The sequence below is a fragment of the Notothenia rossii genome, assembly GCF_949606895.1.
Source record: "Notothenia rossii genome assembly, chromosome: 11".
In the NCBI taxonomy this organism is placed as follows: Eukaryota; Metazoa; Chordata; class Actinopteri; order Perciformes; family Nototheniidae; genus Notothenia; species Notothenia rossii.
This window is the reverse complement of record NC_136910.1, coordinates 28,299,253-28,314,119: the sequence shown is the minus strand read 5'-3', so window position 1 is coordinate 28,314,119 and position 14,867 is coordinate 28,299,253. Positions and strand designations below refer to the sequence as shown.

The 14,867-nt window shown below is 40.5% G+C and overlaps 1 protein-coding gene and 1 long non-coding RNA gene across 3 annotated transcripts; one reads left to right on the top strand and one right to left on the bottom strand.

The window, feature by feature from the left end:
• Positions 1 to 331: 331 nt before the first annotated feature.
• macir (macrophage immunometabolism regulator) lies at positions 332 to 5,149 on the bottom strand. 2 transcript variants are annotated; one of them, XM_079660432.1, is made up of 2 exons: positions 5,030 to 5,149; positions 332 to 3,231 (listed from the first exon to the last, which is right to left on the bottom strand). In XM_079660432.1, the coding sequence occupies exon 2, from the start codon at positions 3,214 to 3,216 to the stop codon at positions 2,575 to 2,577; it is 642 nt and encodes a 213-aa protein (XP_079516558.1). In that variant the 5' UTR covers positions 3,217 to 3,231; positions 5,030 to 5,149; the 3' UTR covers positions 332 to 2,574. The 2 variants fall into 2 exon arrangements, with proteins under 2 accessions (XP_079516558.1, XP_079516557.1); XM_079660431.1 differs by lacking the exon at positions 5,030 to 5,149 and adding an exon at positions 4,825 to 5,008.
• Positions 5,150 to 11,557: 6,408 nt separating this feature from the next.
• Positions 11,558 to 13,919, top strand: LOC307024674. Its single transcript, XR_013803958.1, has 2 exons — positions 11,558 to 12,685; positions 12,890 to 13,919. It is a non-coding gene; the product is annotated as an uncharacterized lncRNA (long non-coding RNA).
• Positions 13,920 to 14,867: the final 948 nt, after the last annotated feature.

Below are 14,867 nucleotides of genomic sequence, written 5' to 3'. Positions count from 1 at the left end.
TGGGTGCATCACGAAAAAGTTGTGGGGGAATTATACCACTAAACAAGAAAAGGCAAGAATATGGAATTAAATAAAAACTCCAGTCACAATCAGTCTTTTTTCACTTCACTACACAGTTTCTGTCTAATATCCAGCATTTCCATTCACATTTTTTGTGTAAAAAATAAAAACCTGAAATTAGAAATAGTGAATACTGAATATTACAGAGAGTGTCATCAGGCTCCTCCTGATGTCTCTCAGGAAGTAAAACAGAATAAGCAAACAACAATGCATGTGCCCCGTGGATCTGTCAGGTATACTGAAATGAATGGGCTCAAAGTAAAACACAGACTCTGAAGGATTCCTTTATCACATCAAAACTTGGCACAGAGGCTTTAGTTGTTGAACATTCATGAAATAAATTAAATGCTCTAATGCACACAAATCAGAATTTACTTTCAAAGAGGGGTGCACAGACTGTCCCACACAACAGTAGATAGTGGCATGGCTTATGTGAACATGTTGACATGGTGGTGATGATATGCAGATGCACTGATTTTCCAGAGACAGTCTGTGGAATTAGATGCACAGACAGAGGCATAGAGCACACATCCATTACGAGCTGTTAGAGGAACACACACACTCATTAGAAAACACACATCTCAATATTATATTTTTGTGGCGGGCATAACCAATGTAGAAAACTAGGGATGCGCAACAATATGTTTTTCTTAAACCAACATATTTCCAAAAATAACCAACAATAACCAATAAACAGATTATTCCACTAATTCCTTAGAGTCTTCCTAACTCCCAACATGTACACTGGTCTAATGTTACAAACCAGGACTAAAGTTGTGGCTCTCTGTGAAGGCTCCAGCTACAGCAGCCATCTTCTCAACTCGTAAGATGTTCCCATAACCTGTTTTCTTGCCTTGCGCTGACTTCTGTGTCAAATGTGTATTCAGTACACATATGTACATTCAAAGAGGTAAGTTCCTGTTCTAGCTGTGGAATGATTAACAGGCCACTTTAAGAGACCAAAAGCCACAGTCCTGGAGCTAAAATTACCAATTAGAATTTAGATTTGACACACCCTTCATTAGTGTAGTCCTTGTGATATGACCTAAGGAGCTAAACAATGAAATGAATTGTCCCTGGTTATTCATCTAGCTTGTTTCATGGCCTGCCAGTAGTATAAAAACATGGAAGGGGTTAACATGGGCAGAGGGATGAAAACAATTACAATTGTTTTTTTAATGTATGGCATGTGAGTTTGAAAGTGAGTATCACTATCATTTGTTTCAAACATGCCCATTTAAAAAAATAAGAGGTAAAATATCAACATTGAGTGAAAATAATTAAACAACAAATATGCAAATTAGTACAAATATAATCCTGCTAATTTAACAGCTGTTGCCAACATCTGCACAAACAAAAAACACTTCCACTAACACAGCTCTTCACATCGCAACTATTATTGAAGTGGTTGCAATAATCCATTTGAACATAGTGTATGTTTAATACATTATGGCAGGGGTGCCCAATACGTCTATCGCAAAGGTGGTGTGGGTAGATCGCATGGCATTGACATTTTTTTATCCATCCTTACTATGGCATTTGCCACTTGATTGACGTACAGGTACGCCAGTCTGAGTTGTATCGTGCCACACGGGTTCATGCAGTAATGGGGGGGCCTCACCTCCTCATCTGAAGCACAAATGCGGTGCACTACTATGCGCTTATGCGGTGCAATTAGTGTAAGCGCACCACAGTTTATCCGCCGTTTATTCCACTAGCACCCCCCCCCCGCTCGCGACACAGATTGGGCAGTGGCGGGCGGTCCTGAAGCTAGATCATTTGGGCTTGGTCATTTTAAAAGTAGCTCCCAAGCTGAAAAGGTGTGGGCACCCCTGCATTATGGGATATGTGCTTCATCGAGAGGGCTCTGCCTGCAGGCCTCCACTCTCAGGACAGTTCCGGTGTAGGCTCCACTCTCAGTACGGGAAGTGACGATTCTGACGAACACATTTATCACGAGAGGAGAGGAGAAAAATGGCCTTGGGCTCGACCAAGGCTGACCCAAACTGCATGGTGAGCGGACTCATCACCTCTGTGATTTGAAAACTTCAATCAGACGAGTCCTTCGGGGGGCGGGGAAAAAAACGTGTTCGTCATAATCGTCACTTCCTGTACTGAGAGTGGAGGTGTCCTGAGAGTGGAGCCTACACAGGAACTGTCCTGAGAGTGGAGGCCTGCATGCAGGCTCCCATGGCTTCATCAGCTCTAACTCTGTGTGTTTCTGAGCAGTACAAACAAACAGCAGTGCTAATAAGTAGCTTTAAAAATTATTGCTCATTTTATATACTGCAATTCACGTTTTTTACTTCATCAACCTTATTACAATGTGGGGAGAGATTTCCTTCACAACGCCATGTGTACAATACAAGGTAAACCCAAAGTCCATAAAATAACCAGATTAACAGATTGCCTCTTGAAGAACATTTTATTCTCTGAGTAGAAAGAAACCAAGCTTGAAATAGCACCTAAATCCCCAAAAGGATAGAAGACACCTGTAAGGAACTTCCAGTGATCTCATGTCAGGTTCCTGGTGAACACGCGCTCCCCTCGCAGGGTGAGGTGCTGCAGTTGGTACTGCAACACCTCCGTGTCCGACGACTCTCTTATTCTTGTTTTGTCCAGATTTAGGTAGTCTAGAGACTTGGACTGGGCCCTCTTCCCTTTAAGCAGACAGAGTGGTAGTGAAGCATGTAGACCCCTCCCAGCTTCCCCCTGGGCCAAGGACCTGAGGATTGGGTCACTGGAGCTGGGCATACGCCTCCGCCTCCGCCCATTGGCAGTAGGAATCTCGTAGGGTTGGTAGTAACGACTTTTTCCTTTGCAGATTCGTGGAGACTTGTGGAGAACAGATTCTCCAGCCTTTGGGACACTGCTCTGGATGGAGTTGGACACCATTTCCGAGACAGAACCCTTCTCTGGAGGGCCTTCTGACCACCTGTTGGCCAGCTTTAGCAGTTCCTCCCCAGTGGTGAAGCCCACCAGATAATTGGAATCCATGTGGAGGATCTGGTACCCTGCGACAGTGCCTCTGATGGGGGAACAGGGGGTGCTGGAACATCGAGGTCTCTCTCTGTCAGGTTTTAATGTGGCTTTGATTTCAGCTGCAGGAACAATGGAGACGTGTGCTCTTGACCCTCCTTTGATATCCATTTCCATCCTTACAGACTTATCCTGAATAAAGATGTAGAAAAAAACGTTGAGTCATTCTTGTTTCTGGCAAAAAAACAGCAAACACAAACATTCGGTGCCCACATTCAGCAAATATGTGAAGGCAAGAGATCCACTCACTCCTAAGGGCCAGGTCAGTCCTAACTCACAATCACTCCCACTGTAGTAAACTTCTCAAATCATTACACAATTTGCTTTTTTAATAATGGTGGAATTCAACATCCTCAATTAAAAAATACAGTACAGAAGCAGTCCAGTTTAGAAATATTGTGATTGTGCATTATGTCCATAGTTAATGGACAAATACAATTGCTTTGTACAAAATGTGTTTTATTATTATTGCAATAAACCAAAGCAAAGACAAATGTAAGTGAATTTAAAGAAAGGTAATCAGCCTGCTAACTGCTCTCATTTACTCAAGTACTGTACTTCTATCTTGAGCTATTTTCATTTTATCTACAGTATTTTATACTTATACTCCACTACATTTTCGAAACCAATATTGTAAGTTTTTCTCCATAGCAATTATCTAAAATCTTAAGTTGCTTTGCAGATTCAAATGATTAGCTAATACAAAACGTAATAGGATAAAATTATATTTTTATTGCGCTTTTCTGGGACTCCAATTTGGCTTTACAATATAAGGGAGATCAACAAATAAGAAATACATATTTACCGTATATTTACGTAATTATTGGTTGGCGGTGGTTCAGCGGTGATGAACACATAAATGCATCAACTCTGGAAATGATCATGCCTGTTCTGCTTACATGCACACATGTAACAACGCCCTCAGCCCTACATGGAACTACAACTGAAGGCATGGTTTGCAGATTTGAGGAGGCCTTTGGTTATCTATGCTTATTCTGTCTTAGGGAAAACAGGTATGACATGTTTCTTGAATATTTTTTACTCATAATGAAGTAGAACCTTGATTTAAAACAAAGTTTATTTCGATGTCTGTGTGACAGTGAGTGAGCCACAGGCCTTTTATTAAGAGGAGTTTTTCCTTTGCACATTTAAGTAAAAACACCTTTAAAAACTCCTGTTCATTTCGCATAATTTGGGAAGCAGGTACAATGTTTGAACTTAATTTCCGTTTAACTAAAGTTATCTAGATTAATAATTTTACAAATAACACATTTGTGAGATTAACTAAACCACCCCAGTTATTAATAACCTACATTACGATATTTTTTTAGATTAACGATTTTAAAGAAGTAATTTGGGATATCTTCATATTTGCTCCATTATGAATGATGAATTTGAACTTTTTTACTGAACCACAGAATGAAAGGCCTGCTGTCATTATTTAACTGAAAGCGAATATCTTAAACACTGACAGATCCACCAGCACGCAAACAGATGAGCACGCAAACACACACACACACACACACACACACACACACACACACACACACACACACACACACACACACACACACACACACACACACACACACACACACACACACACACTTTATGAGTGGTGGTGTTGAGGCTGTACAGAGAACATTCGGGAGGAAAGATGGAGACATGCGGAGCATCATGTCCGCTGCTGTCAGGAGATACTGTGGACATCCACTGTGTACATACACTGTATTCATAAAGCGGAGCCATGTTAAATGTGACGCCCTCATCATGTCAGACTCCGAGTCTCCTCACATTGATCCAGTCATGATGGCGCGTGACCAAGGGACTGTTTACGGGGGAGCACGAGCTGATCTATCTGTGTTATTCTCTCGGTGATCTCAGGCTCTCACCGCGATACGGACGGAATAAAATAAAAATCAACACAAACCTGAGTGAAGAGAAAAGATGTCCCTCCCGTCTGCCTCTCTCCCCTCTGCTGTGTTCCGACAGCCACAGGAACACTTCCGGTGTGTTTCTCCACAGCACAAGCGATTATAAAATATTTCAGTTGGCCTATACATCATTTAAACTATTTTTATTTCAGAATAAATCATTAAACCCCTAAATGGGCATTCACATATACATATTTTGGAAAATTAATTGACTGCTTTTTTTTTCTACACCCATAGCCTACTACTATTGCAGCCATGCAATTGCACTCGTGATACACCCATATTATAGCCACATATTATACTGTTATCAAACCCATTTTATCCCCCAGCATACAGACACCATTTAAGGGTTACATTATTTGTTGGTTCCAAATATCAGATGACAATATTCACGAGTCCCCGCTGTTGTAATATTTTTTTTAAATAACACAACGGTTATATCATCAAGTTTATTGAAGCTCTTTCTATGGAAGCAAACAAGAGACAGAAGTATTTGAATTTGATCAGACACCGAATTTATAGCATTGCAAATAATTACTTTGAAAATCATGGATCTGAATTGTTTTTGCTCCGAATTTACCTATGTGAAATAAAAATGTAAAATTTCAAGTAAAAAAAAATTGAATGTTCAAATTCAGATCCCAAAAATTCAAGTGAAAAAAATTTGAATGCATAATTTCAGTGTTAAAAAATTCGGTGTATAATGTCCAAAATTGCGATGCAGCATTATCTGGGCTACTCAGACAGGATAAGCAATCGAGCCTGAATGCAATCAAACCGATTTCTGGCCTATCAGTGCACGGCTTTGTCAGTCATGTGATCACAACAACCCGGGAGAAAAATGACGGAGAACAGTGGGGCTCGGGTAAGTACTCAGTTTGTGGTCTTTATTTTACAAGCAGTGAGGGCTCGACAGCATTTGTATCTTACATTACCTAGCTAAATGAGTGAAGTAGCCTTGTTCCTTGCTGTTAGCAAGCTCCGTAGTTATCATTAATTGAAGTGAATCACAACGTTACCGTGTCCTTTTGTGTGTGGGTCAAGTAGACGATGCTACACTATACAAATACTCTCTTACAAAAGCCCTGCATTCAAACATGTTAATGTTACTTTTGTAAAAGTATGCTAGTATAATTAGGAAAGTGTTGTTAAAGTATTTAAAGTAGACACAAGTTATACTATTATATTATATCATGTTTTATTGTTATTACCGATGCAAGAGTTGACTTAACTGTTGTAGTTGGAGCTCATTTTGAACAATGAGCTAACTAATGATTACTTTCATAATGGTTTAATGTGCTGACTATTTTCTACATTAATACATGAAGATCTGGTTTGTTCAAACTCTCAAAATAGTAGGACATGCTGTCATAATTACCCAGAGTCCGAAGTGACACCTTTACAATGTTAAAGCTGTTAGATAAATGTAGTGATGTAAAAACTAAAATATTCAAGTGTAGTGAAAAATAGATAATGTTTGAAAAACATGTTACTAAAACAAAATCTCTTGTTTTGGACTGACAGTAATGATTCAAGAAATAGTAGATCAATAAATACACACACATCAATCTGTGTGCATTTGTTGTGGATGGAACACAACAACTGGTGCTCTGACCTGTGATGCCTCCTCCAAACATTATAACCAGACTGTATCATTCAAACTATAAGCAACAGTTATAGCTACTTGACTTTAGACAAACAATTCAAAAGACAAAATCAACACAATTTATTGAAAGACCCATCTTTATTTTACGGTGCTTCTCCTTTTGTTTGTATTATTAAACCCTGTCAATCTAAAAAACTGAGCAACTCAACAGTTAACTTTATATTTCTTATTGTCCAAAGCATCTATTACACTATTTGTTCCCCTCTCATATTCACAGGATGGATGATTAGAGACTTTGGGGGAAACCTCAGCTTTATGAACGTCCTGTCTGTTGGTTTGGCCAGAGAGGGCTGAGGGTCTTTCCCTGCGAGGAGGACCAGGCCTGAGGGAGGAGGACCTGCACCAGCTGCACCTACAGAACTTAGCCCATGCTGGGAATAGCTGTTACCACCTGCACAGGCCTAGCCTGTCAACTAAAAGATTAACATTTAGTGTAAATTATGTATAATATTTCGTTTTTATTTTTAAAAAATGGTGATGGTTCATGCTTGATAACTTTTAGTTCACATTTCAATTAATTGTATTTGTACTCCGTTTGTCCGTTAATCTTACTGAAAATGTTAGATTACACATTCACATCTGACCGAAGATTGGCACCATTTATTTGTGACATTGCAAACTCTTCGGTACAAGGCAAAAGTATTGTGAAGCTCATAAAGTGAGGCAAATGCATTTGATCAGCTGACTTTTTTTTTTTTGCCAAACTTTATAGGCCTGACAATAATCACTCCGTCTCTGAGGTGCAACGTAAAACACAAAACAACACACAAATGAAGTTCCTGTTAGACTACAAAACTATTCAGTGTGCAGGTCTTTGCGCAGTGTCTCTTAGTGAATCTCCAGTACTGCTCTTAAATCTCATCACATCAGCTTTTCCTTTCCTTCTTGGATGTTCTTCTGGACCCTCAGAGAAAGAGAAAATGGTGGAGCAGTCCTGTCTCTCAGGCATGTCCTTTCCTAACAGAAATATCAAAAAACATATTATTGCAGAGCAAGTGTGTTATTTAAGAAAGAGGTGTGTTTGTTTGTTCAGGGGCTATAAATATAATGATTTTTTTATTTGAATGTGTTTTTTAAATCTAACAGTGTACTACAAAGATAATCGGATTATGAATAAACTGTTCTAATTTCATCAACATTGAAATAAATGTATTATTAAAATAATATTTAACTGTTATCAAAACGTAGTGCAACTGTAGAAGCTTGCTCTGTTCGGTTGTCTCACTGAAAGAATAACTTTTAACATGTTTTTTTACTGTCAGTATGCAGAGACAAAGGGTCGCAGCTCTCACTATGTTCAATAATATTTGCCTTAAATACATTGAAATGTGAAAGTTGAAGAAAAAAGTGATGTTGCTTGGTAAAATGTAAATGTAACCTTTTGCTAAGAAAGTACACTCAACATCACTGATGTGTAGTTGATCTTGTATTTAGTCATGTTTAATGGCATGTATATCAGTGTACAGAGGCGCGGGAAGGCATTCTGAGGTGCCGGACTCCAGTGAACACTATTACAGGCACTATAGAGCAGGGGTCGGCAACCCCTGGCACGCGGCACCGTAACCAGTGGCACATTAGGAATAAGTGGAATAAGTGTGCAAAATATTTAAATTGTATTTTCGGATCCTGAACGAGACCGCCGCCAGAGCGCGTCTCCCCGTTACCTGCAGAAGGAAGCCATGCACGCAACGCAGCCCCGCTCTCCTTGACTCCAGGTGACTTTCTGCCGCTTTCCTCCGTGGTGCAGTGCTGATCGTTTCACCACGGAGGAAAGCACTTCACTAATTGCAGTACCCATTAGGAGCTGTACAAATGCTGCAGTTTTTGCGTGGCTGTGTATTTAGTTGAAAGCCCAGTGGCGATCTGCTCATCTCTCATCGAAATAATATGCTACAAAGGGGCGGACTGGCCATGTGTGTTGAACTTTCCTGTCGGCTCCTAGAACGTAGTCGAGGAGGGCAGAAGCAACAAGCTTCAGGTTCAATAACCCACTTTAGCTTAAATGACTGGAGAGAGGCGAGCTCTTCTTGGGAGGCCGTTGCATTTATTTAGCTGTTCTTCTGTTTCACAAAATACATCACAGACCTCTGTTTTTCTGCTTCCTCGTTTCACTTCCAGAAACAAACACACGTTCCCTCACTGTCGCTCTACCATCCAGAAACACACATGCACAAGCCACACCCCTCTCTCTCTATCTCTCTCTCTCTTAAAGGGACAGGGATCTCATCTCACTCTGCATGACCCTAATATCATAACATGTGTGCTCTGGAGAATCACAGAACGGACGATCGTCCTTATTATTATGCCGTTTAATACAAGTATTGAAATTTGTTTCTTAAATTCGGCATCGTGTAAGTTGCGCTGACAGGTCAGTGTGAGAAAAAGTTTTTAGAGAGTACTTGTCCATGGACAAGTGAGTTTGGCAATTTACTTGTCCGAATACATTTTTCACTTGTACAGAATGGACACAAATTGGGGTCACTGGAATCTTCTTCTTCGCCATCGTATTTTACATTTTCCCACGTTTTTCACGACACCGCTAACGTACAGTAAGTGAGCGGTAAGATTTTACTGCATCACACATAGGGTTGGGTATCGTTTGGATTTTAACGATTCCGGTTCTGCTTTTCGATTCCAGTTATTTTCGGTTCTCGATTCCGGTTCTTTGAGAGGGTGCAAATAAGTCCCATGACAAACTGGGAGAAAATATATTTATGAAAACATTAAGTCAAATCTGTATTCCTATTTACAAATCACTGCATACTGTTTAATTTCTTACGGTTATTGAATACAATTATATAAAAATAATCTCTGCATTGTTTAGTTCGTTCTAAGTGGTGCAGTTTGAGAATGTACAATTGGTCCAGTCTCCTCTGATGTTACACTGCAACCTGCCTGTGAGACAGAGTCCAACCACACAATCTGTGTGTCCAACACATGTCCTGCAACACACATGCTGCAACCTGCCTGTGAGACAGAGTCCAACCACACCTGTCCAACACATAGGCCTTATAATAATAATAATAATAATAATAATAATAATAATAATACGCTATATTTATAGCCTATAGGCCTAGTGCTTTTCTACAACTCAAAGACGCTTACACATGTCCTGCAATACACATGCTGCAGCTGCCCAGCTGCTCACTGTTTGTAAAAGTAAATAAATAGTATTTTCATTTCAATAACGTACTTTCTATACCCTGCTTCATAAACAATACTGACATCCCTGTGCTCCTCCGAGTCTGGGGGACGTCCGGGGATGTGAGGACAGTGCAAGGACACAGACAGGGAGGCTGCTTCACTTCATAAAAGGAAATGGCGGTCAATATTAACAACACATGAGCTAAACGCTTAATAACCTTCATTACGTGTTAGACAAAGAACATAAGAAAGTTTGACAAAGATGAAGCTGTTAAACGGGCAGCGGATCCGCTGTGCGTAGAAAGAGAGAGAGAGAGACGCTGAGCTGCACCGTGCAGCGATCAGCTGATCCGGAGCATAGAGAGAGAGCTGGGGTCCGCAGGGCTCCGCCTCCTGTCCTCACAACTCTTATCAATCCCGGGACCGGACAATTGTTATTTGTTCCTACTCGGAACCGAGTTTTGCTTCCCAACCCTGCCACTGTGCTACACTTCCCGCCCCGCCCCGTATAACTGTACAGAAAGCGGCGAGATGCATTTCCTTAGGAATCGACAAGCAGAACCGAAACTAACATTTCTAAACGAACAATGTCGGACACGTACAATTTGCGAATGAGTTCTGCCTTTTGTAAAAAGAATGTATCAATAATTTGACAATAAATCAGGGCGAAAAACGTCACTTGTCCAGCGGACAAGTCAATTGAAAGATCCAGCGCAGATCTACTTGTCCGATATTGTAAATAACACGTCCCGGACGGTGGGACGTGTACTTTTTCGCACACTGCAGGTCCACACACTGCTCCCCCGCAGCGAGGCTCCCCCGCCCTCCTGCTGATAGTTGACGAGCGTCAAGCTCCTCAGTGTGCCAACTATCGAGAATTATCAACAGGGGGGGGGGGGGGGGGGATTTTTAAAATAGAATTATTTTTTTTAAATGGCACTTCATATCACAAAGGTTGCCGACCCCTGCTATAGAGCATGCACAAAAGCGCCAGCACCAGGGGCGCTACAGTGGAATGCTAAACTGCAACAATCCCCACACGCACGCACACACACACACACACACACACACACACACACACACACACACACACACACACACACACACACACACACACACACACACACACACACACACACACACACACACACACACACACACACACACACACACACACACACACACACACACACACACACACACACACACACACACACACACACACACACACACACACACACGGAATTAAAGTCCTGCCGTCCTCTCTAGTGTCTTGATGAGGTTCACGTAAAGCATGGTTAATGTATTATATTATTGCGGTAGAATTTTCCGGGGCTACAGAAAAAACATTCGGGGCAGGCCAACATATTATTTTACCAACAATGTGGAATTCATAGGCTACATATTACACCGATTATGCATAGCGGGAGCAGCAATAACCATTAAATAATAATTCAGACAGGGGAGCTCCGCACCGCCTGCCTGCCGCTAGGGGGTGCTGCAGCGCCCTCAGCACCCCCCTTCCCACGCCCATGTCATTGTACAAAGTCATTGCTTTATGCATTCTTTGTAAAGTATGAAAAAGGTGTACCTTGGAATCCATGTTGAAGTTCTCTGCTTTTAGGAGTCCAGATCTGTCTCTCCTCCTCTGGTCCAGCCTGTCTGGATCACCTTAAGGACACTTTGAACAAACAGATGTAAAGTTACATGCGTGGGTTACAGACTTCTTTACATGCAAACAACTTTTTATCTTCTTTTAAAAACAGGTCATAATCTTATTGTTATACTTAAGAAATTGCTGGATATCACAGTCCTTATACTGTATCAGTTTGATTGAGTATTATTGTGCAGGTCCTTTTTATTTTATATGGAGCAATTTCAGGGTCATAAGTTTTGATCATTCAAACAAAATACAATTTATTTGAAAGTTCAAGTTTTTATCCTGAACTTTGAAAAATACAATGATTTATTCAAAATAAAAAAAAGTATTTGAAACAATATTTCAGGTTGAATATTATTTTTGATTCAGTTCAGCAATTTTTTGGAATAATATATTTATTTTCAGATTTCACTTTTATACATATTTTGATATTTTAATCCTTATTTTTTTCAGCACAGATTTTTCGTTTTCAGATTCAAAACAATTATTTTTTCAGTTTCAGTTCATGTTTTTTCAGGTTTCACATTGCTTTTCACCTTCAGATCGTTCTTCACTTTCAGATCTTTTTTTTCGCTTTCAAATCTTTTTTTTTTGCTTTCAAACTTTTTGCCCTGATATTGGGTTATGGCTAGAAAGGATCCGTCTAATGTAAATATGACGTCACGTTCTCGTTCTAACTCTCGTTGTAATCGGAGCGGCTCGGCTGTAATCGGAAAGGGTCGGGGTGGGCGGGACGCGGGAAGAGACGTCGTTCTAACTCTCGTTGTAATCAGAGCAGTGGTAACCACTCAAAGTCCTCAAGAGGTAGGAAACGACAGCAGTGTGGGACCTTGTTGCGGGAAATTACTGAGCACACATACCACCTACAGGATGAGACATTCATGTGTACAGTGATATCAAGACTAAATTATCTTTTGGAGGGCGTAAAGCAACACACCCCACATGACAGTAGTCTTCCTCTCACCTTCACGCCCCCCAAACACAAAAGGCAGAAGAGGACCATAACACCTCTCAGTACCAGCCATTGTAGACACCCTTTTTCAGGCCGGGTGGGTCATAAAGCTGAGGTCATGAGATCCAACTACAGAGTGGACAGCTTGAACAAGATTTTAAAAGCTAAGTCCCCAGAGTCTAATGCGGGAGGAGCAGGCAGGGGTACGAAGAGGAGGATAGATGCTTTAGGTAAGAACAAAGTATATTTACTTTTGCCATCTCCTCTATCTTCACAAAACACAGCCAATCCTATGTGACATGGCACAGTTCATTTCACTCCAATAGAAATTGGTATAAAAGAGACCATTAGTCTTCTCATTGTGCTTATTGCTGTGGCTAGGTGTTAACTATTGTTGTTGGATTGTATTATATCAAAAGTTGTTTTCATCCAAGGCACCACCGCCAGGTGAATGTTGGAAGCTTGGAGATGAATGGAGCTGTAAAGAGGTGGTAAGTAAAACAACGTTTTTAATCCATTGCATGTGATTGATGTAGTTATAAAAAGTATATCATAAGCTGTCATTACAGTCTAAATATCTAACAGCAAAAGGAGGAGAGTCTGAGGAGGAGAGGAGATGAGGAGAACAGAGGAGAGGAGACAGCAAAAGGAGGAGAGTATGAGGAGAGGAGAACAGGAGAGGATACAGCAAAAGGAGGATAGTCTGAGGAGAAGATGAGGAGAGGAGAACAGAGGAAACAGGGAAAGCAGAGTAAAGAGCAGAGTTGAAAGAGAAGTTGAAAGCAGAGCAAACAGTAGCAGGAGAAGTAGAGCAAATGTAAAAGTAACTTTGAAAAGTATCAGCAAGAAGATCAGAGTTGCATAATGTTATTTTGTTTTATTCATTACTGTTATATTAATGTTGTATGTTAATTTTTGTACATAGGATAATAAAGATGATCTTAACCTTGAACTCGATTCATGACCTCATTTCATTATTAAAACCTTAATATCAAATTACAGACTGGATTCAAATTAGGATCTCCAAATGTGTTGATGTAATGTTTGTGATAAACTGAAGGATAAAGTGTTCCTTTATGTGTTGAGAAAATTCCCCTCCCTCCTAAGCCAAGTAAGGTGTTTAAAAAGCCTCTTGGATCAGCTGGAAAATGCATCATCACAAAGCTGAAAACCGCTGTTTCACTTTACTTTTGAAAGATACGACAGAGACAAAGCTAGACATATATGATGATATTATAGAATATGATGTATTGCTGAAGATTAAACTACCCAACGGGATATAAAAGAGGTAAACACATCTACAGCAGTAACATGCAACATATATTTTATTGCACCAGGAGCTATCTTGGGACTTTTACTGCAACAACGTTGACTTGCCTGTGAATACAAAATAAACCATAGTGTTGCTGATCTACAGTGTTGTCATTCTTCTTTCAACAGCAAGACCGCTAACAAGTATTTACATACTTAATATAGTTTAGTTTCTCGCCATCCCAAACGTAAACATTCAGCCACGTGACTGTGCTTCCGAGCCGCTCCGATTACAACCGAGCCGCTCCGATTACAACGAGAGTTAGAACGAGAACGTGACGTCATATTTACATTAGACGGATCCTTTCTAGCCATAACCCTGATATTGCTTGGGGGGGCGGGGCTTACCAAAGAGTAGTTTGGCATCCTGAGTGACAGGCCTCCCTCTGTCATGTTGCCTTCATGGATGTTAGAAAACTGAGACCAGCGTCAAAGTTCCGTTAAGCGAGCTGTTGAGCATCGTAGTTGGCAACAATCAAGTACAAATAAACTGTTAGAATGTGAAATTACGAATCCGCAACGAGCCAGCAGGTTGTTCTGGTGGACCTGACGCCATCCCCTGCTGTCTCACGGAGAAAACAACAGACTATAACACCTCTTGTTGATAAATACCAACTATGTGCAATATTTGCAGTATGTGCAATATATATATGCCGTTAAAAACTGTGCAATATATACCTGGCTGCTAAATCCGCAGAACTGTCACAGGGTGTGTATTGTGTAAAATGTGTAACTTTAAAAATATAGGCCTATATCATTTCTTTTTTTAATCTTTAATACTTTTTGTACGCATGCTTTAGGTAACATTAAGCTGTCTTTGGCTCTTGTCTGCTGTAACAATGTAAATGTATCCCCTGTGGGACTAATAAAGGTATTCTGATTCTGATCGCAAAAACCAAGCCCATATGCTGCGTTCATGGAGCTACATGGAAGTGGGGAAGGACAACGCTTGATTGCGGATACGTGATTTCAGATTCTAGCAGTTTATTGCTCTTATACCTTGATTGTTGCCAACTACGATGCTCAACAGCTCGCTTAACGGAACTTTGATGCTGGTATCAGTTTTGTTTACCACCAATCACGGGAGTATTGTGTATAGAA

Excerpts from the sequence above, each read along its gene's own strand:
- macir (XM_079660431.1), bottom strand. The coding sequence starts at position 4,848 with ATGGCTCCGCTTTATGAATACAGT. Across the intron at positions 3,232-4,824 it reads CTCCGCTTTATGAATACAGT|GATAAGTCTGTAAGGATGGA; the intron begins GTATGTACACAG and ends ATCTTTATTCAG.